General features: G+C 41.5%; 1 protein-coding gene and 1 long non-coding RNA gene across 2 annotated transcripts in view; one reads left to right on the top strand and one right to left on the bottom strand.

Moving 5' to 3' along the window:
- CRIM1 (cysteine rich transmembrane BMP regulator 1) overlaps positions 1-16,211 on the bottom strand; it is a 325,649-nt gene that overhangs the window by 27,946 nt on the left and 281,492 nt on the right. The window contains 2 exon segments of the mRNA XM_038396670.2: positions 855-1,070; positions 9,757-9,966. Of these exon segments, the coding sequence (XP_038252598.2) occupies positions 855-1,070; positions 9,757-9,966 (426 nt within the window).
- Positions 11,186-15,317, top strand: LOC122459447. The gene is made up of 2 exons (XR_006280144.1): positions 11,186-12,603; positions 13,117-15,317. It is a non-coding gene; the product is annotated as an uncharacterized LOC122459447 (long non-coding RNA).

Genomic DNA, 16,211 nt, shown 5'->3' with positions numbered 1-16,211 from the left:
CAACACAGTATCATCATCTACAGTGTATTTGTGAGTGTTTTGTTCTGTTTGTTTTAAATGACTCAAGCAATGGGGCTTCCATTACTTCCTATGGGAGACAATACTAATCTAATAAATATTACTGTTAGGAAAATGTTTCCTATCGAACTACACTTCCTTTACTCAAGTCTATTCTATTTTCCCTTTTTGGCACTTTTAGTCTTCAATACCCAAACCTCAAGTTTGGCACCCAAAATTAGTGGCCATTTTTAAAAAATGTTTGCCACAGTGAGTGCCCATCTTCTATATTTGTAGACAGCTAACCTAAACTCATCGTTTGGCCAAGCTATGCATATTTAGCTCTTTTAATCCTTCTTCATAAATCAGTCTCTCTGGTCCCTTAGTCATTTTGCTTGCTCTTCGCTGAATTCCTTCCAATTAGTTTCAATGTTTCTTAATATTTTCTTCATTGTTTTAATAGGGATAGAAGTTGGATTTGGAGAAAGTATTTGTCAGGATTACTTCCTCATCCCCATCCAATCTTTTTGAAGACTGGAGACAACATTTGCACTTTTCCAATCCTCTGGTGCTTACCCTCACATAAAGTGAATGCTATTGATAGCACTGCTCCTTACAATATCTATTCATTTTTTTTAAATGTTCACAAATGATTTAAGCAGATATTGCTACTAAAGGTTTTGGACATCCTTCTCCAGAAACTGTCATGGATGATGGCTACAGGGATTGCTCGTATGCAATCACAGAACCAGCAGTTGACTCTATTCAAGTCTAAATATTTATTGCCAACGTATTGCCACAGAATTTTGCAGACGATCCAGAAAGGCCCATGCTGATAACTGGTAGGTCATGCTTACCTGGGCACTGTGGACAGCAGGAATCCTGTGTACGGATGGGGTTTTGACAAAGAAGAGGTGGGCAGACTTCAGTCTCACACAGAACGCGTCCACTATGACATGTACACTGCGTGCAGGAATCAATATTCCATGTCTCTCCTTCTAAAAAGTACTCTCCTCCTGGAGCATGGCAGATAGATGGACTGCTGAGCTCTGGCTTCTGCACAATTGATTCATCTAGGAAAAGAATTAAAAGGCAAACAAATGAAAATATGTTGGGACTATCTTCAATAAAATACAACCAAGGTATATTACTTTCTGACTGTTATTATTGATAATATAAGAACAATAGTAACAAAGTCAAGTAAAGTTAGCTGAGAAAGCAGCTGTATAAATAAATGAGATTATATGCGTATCATTATGGCAAAAGGTGGGAGAAATGAGACATCAGAAAAAGTAATATGAGACTCCACTTACAAAAAGTGCTAGCTAATATATATATCTGAGAAACCAATTAAACATGGACACACTTAATAAAATAGCTGCAGAACAGGAGTTCTCAACCTTTTTTGAATCACACCCTGCTTTAGCAGTTTTCTTAAACTTGGAGCCACACCCTCTCCTCCTGCCTGGTTATAACAGTGAGAAGGATACAGCCTGGCATTTGGGCTCTCTACGCTACTCACTCAAACTTGGCCTGGATGGCCCTCTGTCTTACTGAATTATTAGAATTTTGTCAAAGAAGAGGTGGGCAGACTTCAGTCTCACACAGAACGCGTCCCCTGATTGAGAGCCTCTGCTATGGAACATGGAAATCAGTGATTTATATATAAATACTAAGTACTGGTAGGCAGGAAATTTAGATACGAGCTTTCAGGGAAACCTGAAGCCAAAAATATCAATGCAAATTTGATCTATGTGCACAGAAGTGGGAGGCTATATTCCTTCTCGAGGGTATTGTACATAAAATGGTGTTAGAGTCTGATATCAGGAATTTGGAAGGAATTCTTAGAACATCTAAAATGATTAAGGAGGCTGAAGCGATATCTACAAGAAGAAGAGTATAAATGTGAAAGGGACAGAAAGTGTTCAGGGTGATTGTAATAACTTGGACACAGAAGATAAGTCAGTTTATTAGCTCACAAGCAATGCAATGCTGCAGATAGCCCCATGCCAGCTGTCCCACAAGCAGCTGCATCCCAAGAAGGGGATATTTCCTCTTCATTTAATTTTCAAGCCAGCCCTGTAGAAAAATTGGAGCATATGGAATAGCACAGGATCAGTCTTTGCCCATTTCCATATATCAGCTGCCTTCACTGGGGATGCTAATAATTTTTCCATGAAGACATCATCCTCCAAGAAAAGAGTTAATGGTAGGAACTTCTGGTAATGGTACATAACGGCATTACATCAGCATTATCTTATTTTATCCATGGCTTATGACTAATAGCATATCTGAATAAAGCTATTTGTCTCAGCAAGTTGCCTATTTTACATCTGGGCATTCTGCAAAACCGCGAACCAATCTAATACACAGCAACTTACTCAGGGCTTATAGTCAAAATAGCATAACCAGGTAGCACTGCTCAACATCAAATATTGTTTCTCACTCCCTTAGCATGGAAACAACTCTTGCAATTGAGTTACTACAAAATTATGACAAGAAGAGGCTTATAATGTTCCTGAATCAGTACCTGGCTAGTCAAATGTGCTCTAGAATTGGTTCCTGAATACCTGATCATTTTGTAAGCCTTTCTGCCACACACACAGAGAAGGGTGACACCCTTATTACTCTCCTACTCAGCCTCGTGGGCTCTGAAAAACACTCCAGCAATGCTATGTAATGACTCCTTTCCTCTGACTCCCTATTGAAACCTACAGTGTTCTGTAACACTACTGTTTAGTTTATTCTCATCATTAACATGTAAAAATGTAGATACAGTAAAGGAGTAAACTATTGGCAGTTGAAATGTGGGTGGCCCTGCTGCATTCTGACTTATGTGCAGCCTTCCAAGAAAAGCAGAGTGTGCAGCAGGGCAGAGTGTGTAGCTAGCCCCAAGCTGAGAGTACGAAGAATCAAAGGAGACAAACTCACAATGTTCAGGGCACTGTTTCTGTGGCAGTGGAATGTGCCACAGAATCTGTCCTTTGCAAAGAACTGTACTCCAGAATCTAAGCCTTCATTCTGAAATATGTTTCTACTCCTCATGGTTGCCAAAACAACCAAAACATGAAACTGAGCATAAACCAATATAATATTCGCAAACAGCCTGAAAAACAGCAACTCTGATGAGCTGCCTCATTCATATCTGTAAATTGTTAATGCTGAAATTTAAAACTGACAATGTAAGGCTCAATCTTGTTAACTATTTCACTGGTGACCATTTTGGCAGATGCATTCAGCTAATGTGCTTATCCCATAATTCCGAACTGACCCAGCTGCCTAACCTGCTTTCTTCCAACATCTTCTGTGATGTAGTAACACTTTGTCCATACAAAAATCTGTAGCATATCAAAAACTGAAAATATGGGGGTACTCTAATATAAACTGAAATTAATATAAAAACAAAGCAACATCTACTGATTTGATTGTATTATTCATTTTCATACAATAAAACCATCCGTTTTTAAAATTTATCTGCAACTGCCAGAGACTTGCAAGAATTTTTACCAAGTATCCCAGAATCTAGGTCCAACCTGCCATCAAGTACATGGGAAATGACAGTTACTTACCCTACGGTAACTGTCCCTTTCTCCAGTGCAGATAGGGCTTCAGCAAAGCCACTTGCACAACACCTCCCTTAGTAGTTCTTAGAGACTTGTCCCTTGTGCAAGAGGCTGGTTTCTTTTGGCCAGCAGTGCTGTTGGGGCCATACCTACACTCTGGATGTCCTTCCCCTCACCAACTGAAAGGCATAAAAGGCAGAACAGGCCCAGCCATCCCTCAGCTCCTTTGCCAAAACACAATCCATTTGGTACAGGATGCCACAGCAGTGGAGAAGGAGAGTGGGTCATGGAATCCCTGTGCACAACACATCTCGAAGAACCACAGTTGCTGTAGTGTAAGTAATTGTCCTTTCCTCTTGGTGTGGTTGTCCACACTGTTTGCACTGCCGGTGATGAGCAAATGGTGACCTCACAGTCAGGAAGTGGGTGCTAGGCGTCTTACATAAATAGTGACTGCAGCACAGCTCTACCAAAGTGGGTGTCAGATCTTGAGGCCACAACTAAGGAACAGTGCTGGGTAAAAATGGGGACTGATCCCATGTATCTACCCTGTACATTTCTGAAATTTGTACGCTTCTCAAAAAACCCCTCAGAAGCTGCCTGTGACCTGGTGAAATGGGATCTAACCTGCATGAGTGGATCTAATCTAGCTAATTTACACCATGTTTTAATACAATTAGTTACCCATTTAGACCAGCTTTGTGTAGATATTGCCTGATTCTTGCATCCTAGCTACAAATGCTACAAGACTCCTGAATCGTCTTATTCTGCCAAGGTAATATGAGAGAGCCCCAAGTACGCGACAGTGTGCAGTTTGGCTTGCCTTTAGTTGGAGTGGGCCTTGGGAAAGAAATGTGGCAGGTGAACTATCTGATTTAAATGAACATTTGAGCCTTTTTTTGTAAAAACAGAGTAGGGTCTAGAGTAGAGGTGGGCAAATTACGGTCCACCGGACCCTCCTGCCTGGCCCCTGAACTCCTGGCCCGAGAGGCTAGCCCCCAGCCCCTCCCCTGCTGTTCCCCCTTCCCCACAGTCTCAGCTCACTGCGCCGCCGGCACAATGCTCTGCGCGGCGGGGCTGCAAGCTCCACTTTGTCTTTATGGATTACTGGTGAGGTGGACCAGCCATGAAGGCCTGAATTTCTCCCACCCTTCAAGGTGATGTTATAGCTACTAAAAAAAGCTGTTTTCATAGATAGTATGTGGAGCAAGTTGCTAGGAGCTCAAAATGAAGTCCCATTAACCAGGCTAAAACTATATTAAGGTCCCAGAAAGGGGCGGGAGGGGCAGACTCTGAGGAACACATGAATGAGGCCCTTGAGGAATCTAGCAATTTGTAGGATGAGAAAATATGCTATGACCTTGGACATAAGGATGATGTGCTGATACTTCTGCTTACTGTACTCTTATAGACCTTAAGGAACAGCCCTGAATGCTTAGGGATAGCAGATAGCTCAGAATAGCACACATCGGGGCTTCTATGGGAGACAAGTGACACTATCCTTTTCAGATTGGGACCTGCTTCCATCTGACTGCATACGTCAGTCTAGTAGAATCTTTCCTACTATACACCAATATATTCTGGACTTCAGCTGAACAGCTTCTTTTGATCATAGTTAATCAGCTAGCATCCACACTGTCAGATACAATGATGCTAGGGTCTGGATATACGATCTGACCTTTATTTTGGGAGATCACATCAAGTAAAACAGGTAATGTTACTGGGTGCTGAACTGACAGGCTCATTTAGGTCTCAATACCAAAACTGCCTGAGCCAAGATATGGCTAACATGATCTGCTGAAACCTGTCTGAATTTCTTTAGGACCCGGTGGATAGGCATACATCATCCCTGGAATCCATGAGATGAGAAGAGCATTGGACAAGGAACCTGGGCTCAGATCTCCCCTTTTAACAGAATATTTAGCATTACTTGTACTAATCTGAAACAAACAAGTTTACTGTTGGTTGGGTATCCCCACCCACATAAGATGTTTTGCAGGACTGAGTCATCAGTAGTCCATTCGTGGTCACCTGTGAATTCCTTGCTGAACTGGTCTGCTAAGACATTCTGTATATCTGGTCATAAAGACCTAGTGGTGTGATTTGGTAACAAATGCACATGTTCCCGAGGCTAAAAGTTTCTTCACAAAGGTGGGGGACGATCATGCACCTGCCTGTCTGCTGACATAAAACAATGCTATTGTGTTGTTTGTCATTACCTGAACTATTAGCCCACCTAGCATGGGAAGAAATGCTGTGCATGTTAGACAAATAACTCTGAGCTCTAGGATGTTTATGTGCAGAAGTCTCTTTGTGAGTCCAGAGATCTTAGGCTTATGAGTGTCTAGGTGAGCTCCCCAATAAAGCATGTAGGAATCGGTCACCAGCATCTTGGTAGGCAGAGGTGGAGAAAAGGCCAAAGACCTTGGTAGGGGGTCCTTCCACCAATTTAGTGATGAGAGGACTTCTTGAGTGAACTGCACTCATGTCCATGTGATGTTTGCTGGGAAGATGCATTGATTTTAACCACCCTTGCAAGGAGAGTAGGTGAAGTGTGACATGCTGCGTGATGTAATGCACAAGGCCATAAAACCCACGATTCTGAGGGTACATCTACACAGCAAAAAAAGAGCCTTGCAGTGAGTCCGAGAGATCAGGCCAATTGACTCGGGCTCGTTGGGTTTGGACTGTTGGGTTAACAATAGCAGTGTATGCACTGGGCTCTCAATTATGGCATCAAACTTACTGCTGTAAGGTGGACACAGGGTGTGTAGTAGAGGAGAAAAAAGCTGAAGGCCTTCTGCATTGCAACCTCTGCTTCTTCCTTGGTGACTCTGATGATCTTTGTGGGTTGTAATAATAAGTGGAGTGCCTTTGTGTAGAGTAGCTTTGTGACCTGGCCTGCTTTTTCCTAGGGGCTGTCACATGGACTCCCAAAGAATGGAAAAAGAAAAGGAGTACTTGTGACACCTTAGAGATTAACAAATTTATTTGAGCATAAACTTTCGTGAGCTACAGCTCACTTCATCGGATGCATCCGATGAAGTGAGCTGTAGCTCACGAAAGCTTATGCTCTAATAAATTTGTTAATCTCTAAGGTGCCACAAGTACTCCTTTTCTTTTTGCGAATACAGACTAACACGGCTGCTACTCTGAAACCAAAGAGTGGAGTCCCTCTCTGATTTTTAAGGGAGCTCAGGGCTTCCTCAGTTCTTGTGTGGAGCAGTCACAGACTTCAAATCCAAGAGCCTCAATTGCTCCCTGAACCTCCTTCGGTATTACTGAATATTGTAGCCATGAAGCCCTGCATGTGGCAATGGGGGTAGCCACTGGCCATGCTCTTGTGTAAAACGCATCTAATGTCACCTCAGTGATGGATGAGCTACCAACTGTCCCTCAGGTACAACAGACTTCAATTCCTCCCTGTGTTCTTGAGGGAGTTTCTCGATAAATTGTGACACTTTGTTCCATTAAAGTAACCACACTTTGACAGGAGCAGCTAGTAATTTGCAGTGTGCATCTGCAGGCTTGCTAATGGGCAATTTTTCCTGCCAAAGAAACTATTTTTTTATCTTTGATTTTTTGAGTAATTTTAGGGGATGGTCCTGGAATTTTGGACCTTCCATACACTCAGGAACTTGGTGAGTGTGAAAATATTCAAACCCATTGGAAGGGACTTGGGTACCACAGATGCTAGGGTCTGCCATGTTTTTTTCCTGGTTCTAAAAGGACTTTGTTAATGGGCACAGCAGAATGTCCAGTAAATAGTGCAGGAAAAAATCGCACAACTCCACAGGAATTTCTAAAATGTGCGCCATGCAATGGCTCAGTGGGAGAGAAGAGCTCTACTGTCTGGTCTGGTGAGGAAGAGGAGATTGCTGCTGGGATAGGGGATGCACTTCAGTCAGCATGTAATTCTCTCTCACTTTCCTGCTCTTCCTGGCACACAGTGCAAGTGTATGCCAGCTACCTCTCTTAAGCCAAGCTATGAAGTTTCATAGGAGAGGGAGAGCGAACTCTAATGAGGCAAGGGGGTCACTAGAAGCAGGCTTCCTCACTGGATGCATACCCCAAGTGGCTCACAAGGGCCAATATTACTAACAGGTAAGAGGCTGGGGTCGTGGGGTGTGGATGCCAAGGTGAATATTCTCCCCGAGATCCCAGAGGCCTGCATTTGCAGTGATAGCTCGTAGATTCCCTGTATGTCAAATAGGGGTCATATGTATAGGAACAAGGTGTGCGAGTAGTAGGTGCTCCCCCTACTGTGCTCTGAAGGGGAGGAAGAAAATGAATACACCTCTTCTAAGAGTGGGACTTCCCTATCTGGAGTGCTAGTGGTGAACTTGAGTTTTCCCCCAGCACTGGCGCTGAAGAGCTTACTGGTACCGTAACAGCTGTGGTAATTGGTACTGGGAAACAGGACACTAACAGCTGAGGAGAGGAATGGAGATTCAGGCTGCACTGTGACCATAAGATTGCTCAGTAATGGACAGAACTTCAGTGCTGAAAAAGTCAATGCTGGGAGCATGTGCACTGCAAAGATCAGCACCAGAGTAATGGGCACGGGGGTCATCTGCACCATGTGCACCAATCTCAGTATCAAGAGAGCAGTATCAGGTGAAGTACAGGCTACTTCCTGAGACAGTATTGTGTGCTTGTGACCATATTTGGTCAGGGTATCAGAGGGACCTGATATGGACTGCGACCTAGCCTTTGGCTGAATATTCTGAGGTGATATATGTCTTGATTTCACTAGGTCCCAGGGAGGGCAACATAGGTCTGTGCTCACTGAGGGAATGATGTTCCTTCCTATCACTTTCAAATCACTGGGGAGAAGAACTGAGCTGTTTTACTAGCCTCAGTAGATGGAGGTTTAGGTCTCTTCAATGAGTGAGCATGGGAGCTCAAGCTGAGACACAGCTCACTGGAGTATTGATTGATGATGCCTATTCAGACCCAGTAGGCCCCTTTTTCTGCAGTTCTGAGGAGGCTCTCAGAGAGCACTCTAGAAGAAGAATTTTAAGACAGGCCTCTCTCACCTTCTGTGTCCTCTTGGAGAGGGAGTGACAGAATGAGCTTTCATCAGGGCTATGCCTCTTTTCAGGGCACAAAAGGCTTCTTGAGTACTAGCAGAATACCGATCACAGCGGGGATGAGGTTTGAGCCCTGGGGACTTTGCTTCAGTCATAGAAGCTAAATTCCAGTACTAGGTAAGTCCCTAATACTAACATAAGCTTTAACTAAACATTGTTTTAACTAATTAAGATACTAATTTAAATATTAATTTCCACACCTGTTTTGTTTCATTTTTGTTTTATCTTACAATAAAGTAAAATATTACCTGAATCCTTTTTATTACTTATTTTCTACCGATTTAGCATTTTATTATTATAAATATCATTATTACAACTTTGACGTTTACTGTGCAATGCCACTTACCATCCAGTAACTCAGATATTAATGATATATTAATATCTATGAAGGTAATAATTATTGCTTATTATATAAAACAACCTCCTGTGAGCAATTTCATTGAGACTAAAAATGAAATAGTTTTACACTAAGTTAGATGGTGGGTACAAGTAAAGATCTTTCAAGTACTTTTAATGTGTATATTCTGTTATAATTAAAAATCATAGTAATTCTACAATTATTTGTACTTAGCCTTCCTATCCAAAAAGAGAACTCAATAATCTTCCATTACAGGAGCAAACATTTCTGTTCTGCAACATGCAATCAGAATATTCAATTAATCAAGAAATCTGATTGAATGAATATTCCCGTCAGACCCACTGAAACACTGTCATCAATAGGTGACCATTAATGAAATCTCATTCTTAACGAAATAAAAATGATGAAGATTTTGTAACAGCTTATCAAACGATATTCATATGACATCACAGCTAATAAATTGGAAACATCATAATATTTTAGAATTGCAACACTTTTTACAAATATTAATTAATTAAGCCTCACAACAGCCATGTGAAATAAGTATTCATACTTTTATTTTACAGCTGGGGAAACTGAACCATAGAAAATATAACAAAAGTCACCCAAGTTAGTTTCTGGTATAGCTGGGCATCAAAACCTGGTCTCTTGACTTGTACTTGTGCTTTAACTTTGGGTGAGGAAATTTTGCACACAAGTGGGAGCAGGGTTGATTTATTATATAATGTAGAATACAACATTTTACCTGGACATAATGGACAACATTGTCCTGGATGTATGGTAGGATTGCCACAATTAGGCACAGGGCAGGTGATCAAGGCACACATCTCCCGTCCCTTGTGACAATAACATTCTCGGCAACCATCATGCCAGCTCTCCTCTTTCTCATGACGACGCCCATCCATTGACAGGCAAGAGCCTGTTTTAACTGGTGGCATAACAGAATCTGGTATCTCTGCATAAAATGATCAGAAAATACGTGGCCTGGTGAGAATGTTGCTTAGAAAAAAATAGTGCATACCTTCATTAGATTTGTTTTTAGAGGGTTTATTTTTTAATTATTATTAGCTATTCTTTCTTTTTCTTACTTTCTTTCACCTAGACTTAGAAATAGGGTTAGCCTCACGAGCACTTGAAAGAAGCCTCTGCATGGTGTACCAAGGTGAAATGATCATGTATACTGTGGTTAGATGCATCTTCCACAAGAAAGCCAGTATTCACTTCCATTTACTCATAAGGCACTGGTCATAAATCACACAGAAACTGAATTTTGGTTTGGCATGTCAATACTGATAAAAACAATTTTGCACACCCTTATGACCAGGAGACAATGTGCTTTGCTTGGAATATCTTTATAGTTGGATTGCAATGGGTTGGTAGTCACTTGCTTAGGCTTCCGAGGTAGGCATCTATTGCTGCTCATACAGCAGTGACAACAAATACAAGATTATCCAAGCAGAGTGAGGGCAATATCACAGAGTAATGCTCAAAAGGTTAAATTAATCCCTGGTGTAACTCCATTAATTTAAATGAAGTTACATCAGAGATGAGTATGGTCCATTTCTGCATTCTGAGCTACTGGGTTGACCCCCCTAAACTCTCAGCCTCTACCCTCCTGTTAGGAGGGAGGTGAGCACAAGACCATCACATCAGAGACACTACTCTCTCTCTTCCAGTACCTCCAGGGATGAAAAGGGAAGATCTCCAGCTTCCCTTCTTCTGGTCTATAGAAGGGGTGGCCAAACCATGCGCTCTTTTACCATTAAAGTGCGGCTCGCAAGCTGCCTCCGCTCCCCCTCTCCCGTTCTCTACCTACCAGACTTGGGGGGGGGAGGGGGTAAGCTCAGATCCTCTGCCTTGCAGTGGACTGGTGGGGTAGGAGCTTCTGTCCAGCGGGGAGGATGGTCTTGGGGCTTCAGCCCTGTGGGGTGCACCTGCCAGGGCTCAGGGCTTCAGCAGGAGTGGGGCTGAAACCCCGAGGCCTGGCTCCCAGCAGGTGTGCTCTGGCTCTCGAACTTCTGAAGACTATCATATGCGGCTCAGAGGGCATGTAAGTTTTGGCCACCCCTGGTCTATAGGAAGATATGATTCCAAAGCACTTTCACAGGAGCTGGGGACTGGGTCCGCCATTCTCCTCAGAGATAGGAGAGGAACAGTTAAAGAACCCTGGCATACTTCCTCCACCCTCAAGCCTCTAGTCTCCCCAAAGTACCACCTGCCTCCTTTCTCCACTGGAGTATGCTGACACTCAGTAAAGTGAGTAACGTAGGGTGAAAGCAGGGGAGGCAACAGGGGTAAAGAGAATAAAGAGGAAGTTGAGAAAAAGAGGGAGAGACTGAGTGGAGGATTGAGTGACTGAAGAAAACTTGGAGAGGAGGAAGGAAAAAAGGAAGAGGGGCAAGGGAAAGGAGAGCTGGCATAAAAGAATGAAAGAGAAGGATTAATAAACATTAAAGAGGAAAATGGCTGTAGGAAAAAACTTCATCTCAACTCTTTCTTGATGGAGCAAATGGTATGACAGGCTAAGTAATAGAGGGAAAATTAAAAATGAAGGAAGGAAGAAAAGCAATGGCAGAAAACAAGCAAATTTATTAGCAGAAAATGTAATATAAAATGTTACAAGGAATATAATTTCCTATACATTATGTGAATTCATGGTAGTGGATAAAGTGACATGAGAAGTATTTCCATGAAAGAGGTATGACCCTACATACTTTACAAGTGATAGGCTGAAAAGAAGCCACAAGAGACTTATGACGGGTCATGCTAGTGAATGAAAATATCACACAACACTGCCCGATACCATGAATCTATTTTATATTTATTTGGGTTGTTTTGGTTATTACAATATGTGATTTATTTTGAAGAGAATTAGTAAATGTTGAAAATTGTTTTGTTCCTGGATTGTGCTGACTGGTGAGTAATAAAAGCAACACAAACTGTCATAGTCTCAGTTAGTGGATTGGGTAACTTTTTTTGACTTGGCTCCTGTGGCCAGGATAGACAGGGATGGCAGAGACTTGTTCATGACATTTGATGTTGTAGAAGGATTCAGATTCTGGGTTGGTTGGTTCTACGGATTTTTAAAAAATAAGTGGTTATGGTTGGAGTTCTGTGATGGGCTTTGGGCTGGGATTTCTGTGATCTGACTTGCTTTCAGGCTCTATTGCTGTAACGCATGTTGTTTGCATGAGAAATTGTGTGTTAAATAACTTATTTTGGTAATCTCTTGCCTAAATTGATAGCTGCTATTTCTGTGAATTTCTTGTAGTTTGTTTTCAGTGTTTTTTCTGCTTATAATAAAATAAAATGGAGAGGAGTGTGAAAAGGAATGCTGGATTTTCCTTTTATTTTTGGTAGCAACTATCCTTTTTTTGACAACATCAAGAGCAGTAATTCCCAAACTGTGGTGCATGTACCACTGGTGATATGTATGTCACAAACATGGTAAGTAAATTGGTTTGAAGTACATTATCAGAATAAGAATCCACTGTATCTACACTACTTAAAGTAGTACAGCAAGTAGTTTTGAGATTTAGAGGTCATATGCTAGATCTTAAAATCTGAGATCCACTGATACATAATGTGGCAGGTTTCAGAGTAGCAGCCGTGTTAGTCTGTATTCGCAAAAAGAAAAGGAGTACTTGTGGCACCTTAGAGACTAACAAATTTATTAGAGCATAAGCTTTCGTGAGCTACAGCTCACTTCATCGGATGCATTGGCTTGAATAGAGACTGGGAATGGATGAGTCATTACACAAAGTAAAATTATTTCCCCATGTTATTTCTCCCCCCACCCCACCTCCCACTGTTCCTCAGACGTTCCTGTTAACTGCTGGAAATGGCCCACCTTGCTTGTCACCATGAAAGGTTTTCCTCCTTTTCCCCCCCTGCTGCTGGTGATGGCTTATCTTAAGTGATCATTCTCCTTACACTGTGTATGATAAACCCATTGTTTCATGTTCTCTGTGTGTATATAAATCTCTCCTCTGTTTTTTCCACCAAATGCATCCGACGAAGTGAGCTGTAGCTCACGAAAGCTTATGCTCTAATAAATTTGTTAGTCTCTAAGGTGCCACAAGTACACCTTTTCATAATGTGGCAGGGAAGTGAGATATTTCAAAATAAGGAAATAGGGCATATACCACTCGGTGATACCTTGAAAGGTATACTGACATATGAAGACCTTGGATGTATAATCCTCCCACAAGAAATTATTTTGGAAATACCTGACACTTGATGCAATCTGGTATACTCCAAATGTGAGCTCCAGGTATAAGTCATATCTAGTGGTGGTGATTTAGCATTCTACTTAAACTCTGTGACTGAAGGCCAAAAAGGATGATTAGATTATCTAGTTTGGTCTCTTGTACATCACAGACAACTAACAGCACCCAGCACCAGCACACTAAACCCAACCACCAAAATGAGACCAAAGTATTACAATCCACAGGAGACTAGACTATTAAGAACCACAAGCAGAGAATAGGAAGGACGAAGGTGCACCAGTATTCCAGGCCCCTACAATGGGAGGGAATTGATTAAATGAGAGATACCCACATAATCCTGGCACATGATCCACACTTGCATGCTGCAGAGGAAGGTGAAAAAAATCTCAGTTACTGCCAATCTGACTGAGGGGAAAATTCCTTCTCAACCTCACATATGGCAATCAGTCAGACTCTGAGCATGTGAGCAAGAAACAGCCAACCACGCACCTGACAGAGAGAATGCTCAGTGCCATCTCAGAACCCTGGTCCTCCCCGCCTAACATCCCATCTTCAGCTGTGGCTATCCCTGAAGCTTCAGAGAAAGGATATAAAAGAAACCCTCCCAGAATACAGTGGGGGTGGTGGGAAATCCCTTCCTGACCCCTGCTGGTGGCCGGATGAAATCTGAAGCATGAGCTTTAGGAACATAAGACATAAACCAGAACCAAGACTGTTGAGCCCTGTCCACTACCACCATAAGCCACCGCATCATACAATTGCACTCATAGGTTTGTCCAGCTTTCTCTTAAAACTAATTAAGTTGTTTGCCCCCACAACTCCTATTGGGAGCCTGTTCCAGAACATCACTCCTCCGATGGTTAGAAACCTCCTTCCAATTTCCAGCTTAATTTGTTCATGGACAGTTTATATCCATTTGTTCTTGTACCAATACTGTCTTTTAGTTTGAAGATCTCTTCACCTTTCCTGGCATTTACCTTTCACCTTTCCTGGCATATATTTATAAACAGCAATCATCTCCCCTCTCAGCTTTTATTTTGCTAGACTAACCAAGCCAATCTCTTTTAGTCTCATAAAATAGGCCCTCCATTCCCATGATCATCCTTCTCTGCACCTGTTCCAGTCCGAATTCATCTTTTTTAAACATGGGTGATCAGAACTGTACACAATATTCCAAATGAGGTCTTACCAATGCCTTGTACAATGTCATTCATAGTCCTCTCCCTCTACTGGAAATGCCTTGATTCATTCATCCTAGAATCACATTTTCCTTTTTACCAGCCGCATTGGATTGGTGTCTCAGTCTTCCTGTAATCAAGCCACACAGCCAGGTCTCTCCCTTCCTCTGTCACTTCCAACTGATGAGCTGCCAGCCCTCCCTTCAGTTTTTGTGCAGAATTTCAACAAGTGCTCCTGAGAGCCCCCTCCCAAACATACTAATGATTGGCAGTTCCAGCTACACATGGACCCCAAGTTACTTAATCACACGACACTTGTAATCACTTCTCAGCAGTGGCTGTGTGTTTAATTCAAGGTGAAGTTCAAACTGCTGATAATAATTCAACCAAGTACTTAAGCATGTGTTTAAGTGCATTCCTATTCCGCAAAGCATTTAACCACATGCCTAAAATTAACATATGTATGTATTTGTCGGAATTGCGACCTATAGCTCTGAATGGCAGAAGACCCAATTATTCTGCAGAGCTGATCATACAACTGATTTTTCAGTTTAGTCGATGAACCTAAAAATCCTTAGAATTTCATTTTGGGTCTTTGGTGTTTTTTCCTGCTGAAATGAAAAATTGACACTTCTCCCCCATTCCCCTTTTCAAGGCAAATGCAGCGTTTTGTTGACCCAAAATTAATTTTTTTCATTTTTTCCTCTGTTTTCAGCTTTTTTTTAAATCTTTTTACATTTTTCTTTAAACAAAATCTAGCTAAAATTTTGAAACAAAACATTTTCAAATTAAAAGGTAAAACATCTTTTGTTTAAAAAGTAAAAAGAAAGTGTTTTGACTATTTTATTAGTCAAGTTTACCTAAACAGAGGGACAGAAGAGAGAATGAATAAGCGAGCATCAGAGGGGAAAAATAACAAGTGTATGATGGGAAGAAAAGAGTGGGAAGGGGAAATTTAGGAAAAGAGAAGGAAGGAAAATGATCAGAAACAAGGAAAGACAGAGAATATGGGTATGACATTAAAGAACACAACACAGGGAAAAGTGCAAGGGAAATTTTACCTATAGAGCAATCAGCCTAGGGAAAAAACAGATGCTGAAAGATATGGAACAATACACAGACGAAAAATAATGACTGGAGGGAAAGGAAGAAATAATAAAATCAAGTAAGTTACAGAAGGTTAATTAAAATATTTTAAGTAGATAATACTTGATATATTCCTTAATTAAAAGCACATTTGATTTTTGTGGTGAAACAAGGACTCTGTGGGTAAAACAGTTGCTCTCGGATGTCTGCGTTGGTGAAAAAATAGAGGAGTGTATGCATACACTTCTAATATCTTATCCTGGACCATGAAGATCTTTGCTGTAGCCCCAATTCCAGGCAAGGAAAACAGGAATTCATCAACAGACATTGGTTCAATAAAAGATATTACCCTCACCCACCTTGCCTCTCTAATATCCTGGGACTACCACAGTTACAACTATATTGAAAAGGATAGACCGATAAAGGAAAAATGGACATCGGATAGTTGAACTGCCTTGAAAGAAGAGCGCTAACAGTTTCTCTTCATCTCTTAGATTTGGCCAAAGTTAGACATTCCTCCAAAACTTTATTTTGGACTACAGGTAAGGGGAGGACGCTGTTGATATTTGGGTTTGTTTTACAATAGCCCAATAGCTAATATAATAAAATGAGTTTATATCTCACCAAAGCAATTGAGTCCTTTACTGAACCAACCACCACTCAGGGCTTGTTTTCAGTGCACTGTTGGCACATGCTATAATGCAAGT

Source organism: Dermochelys coriacea, chromosome 3, assembly GCF_009764565.3.
Source record: "Dermochelys coriacea isolate rDerCor1 chromosome 3, rDerCor1.pri.v4, whole genome shotgun sequence".
NCBI lineage: Eukaryota > Metazoa > Chordata > Testudines > Dermochelyidae > Dermochelys > Dermochelys coriacea.
The sequence above is the reverse complement of the archived record's forward strand: the minus strand, read 5'-3'. Positions and strand labels throughout refer to the sequence as shown.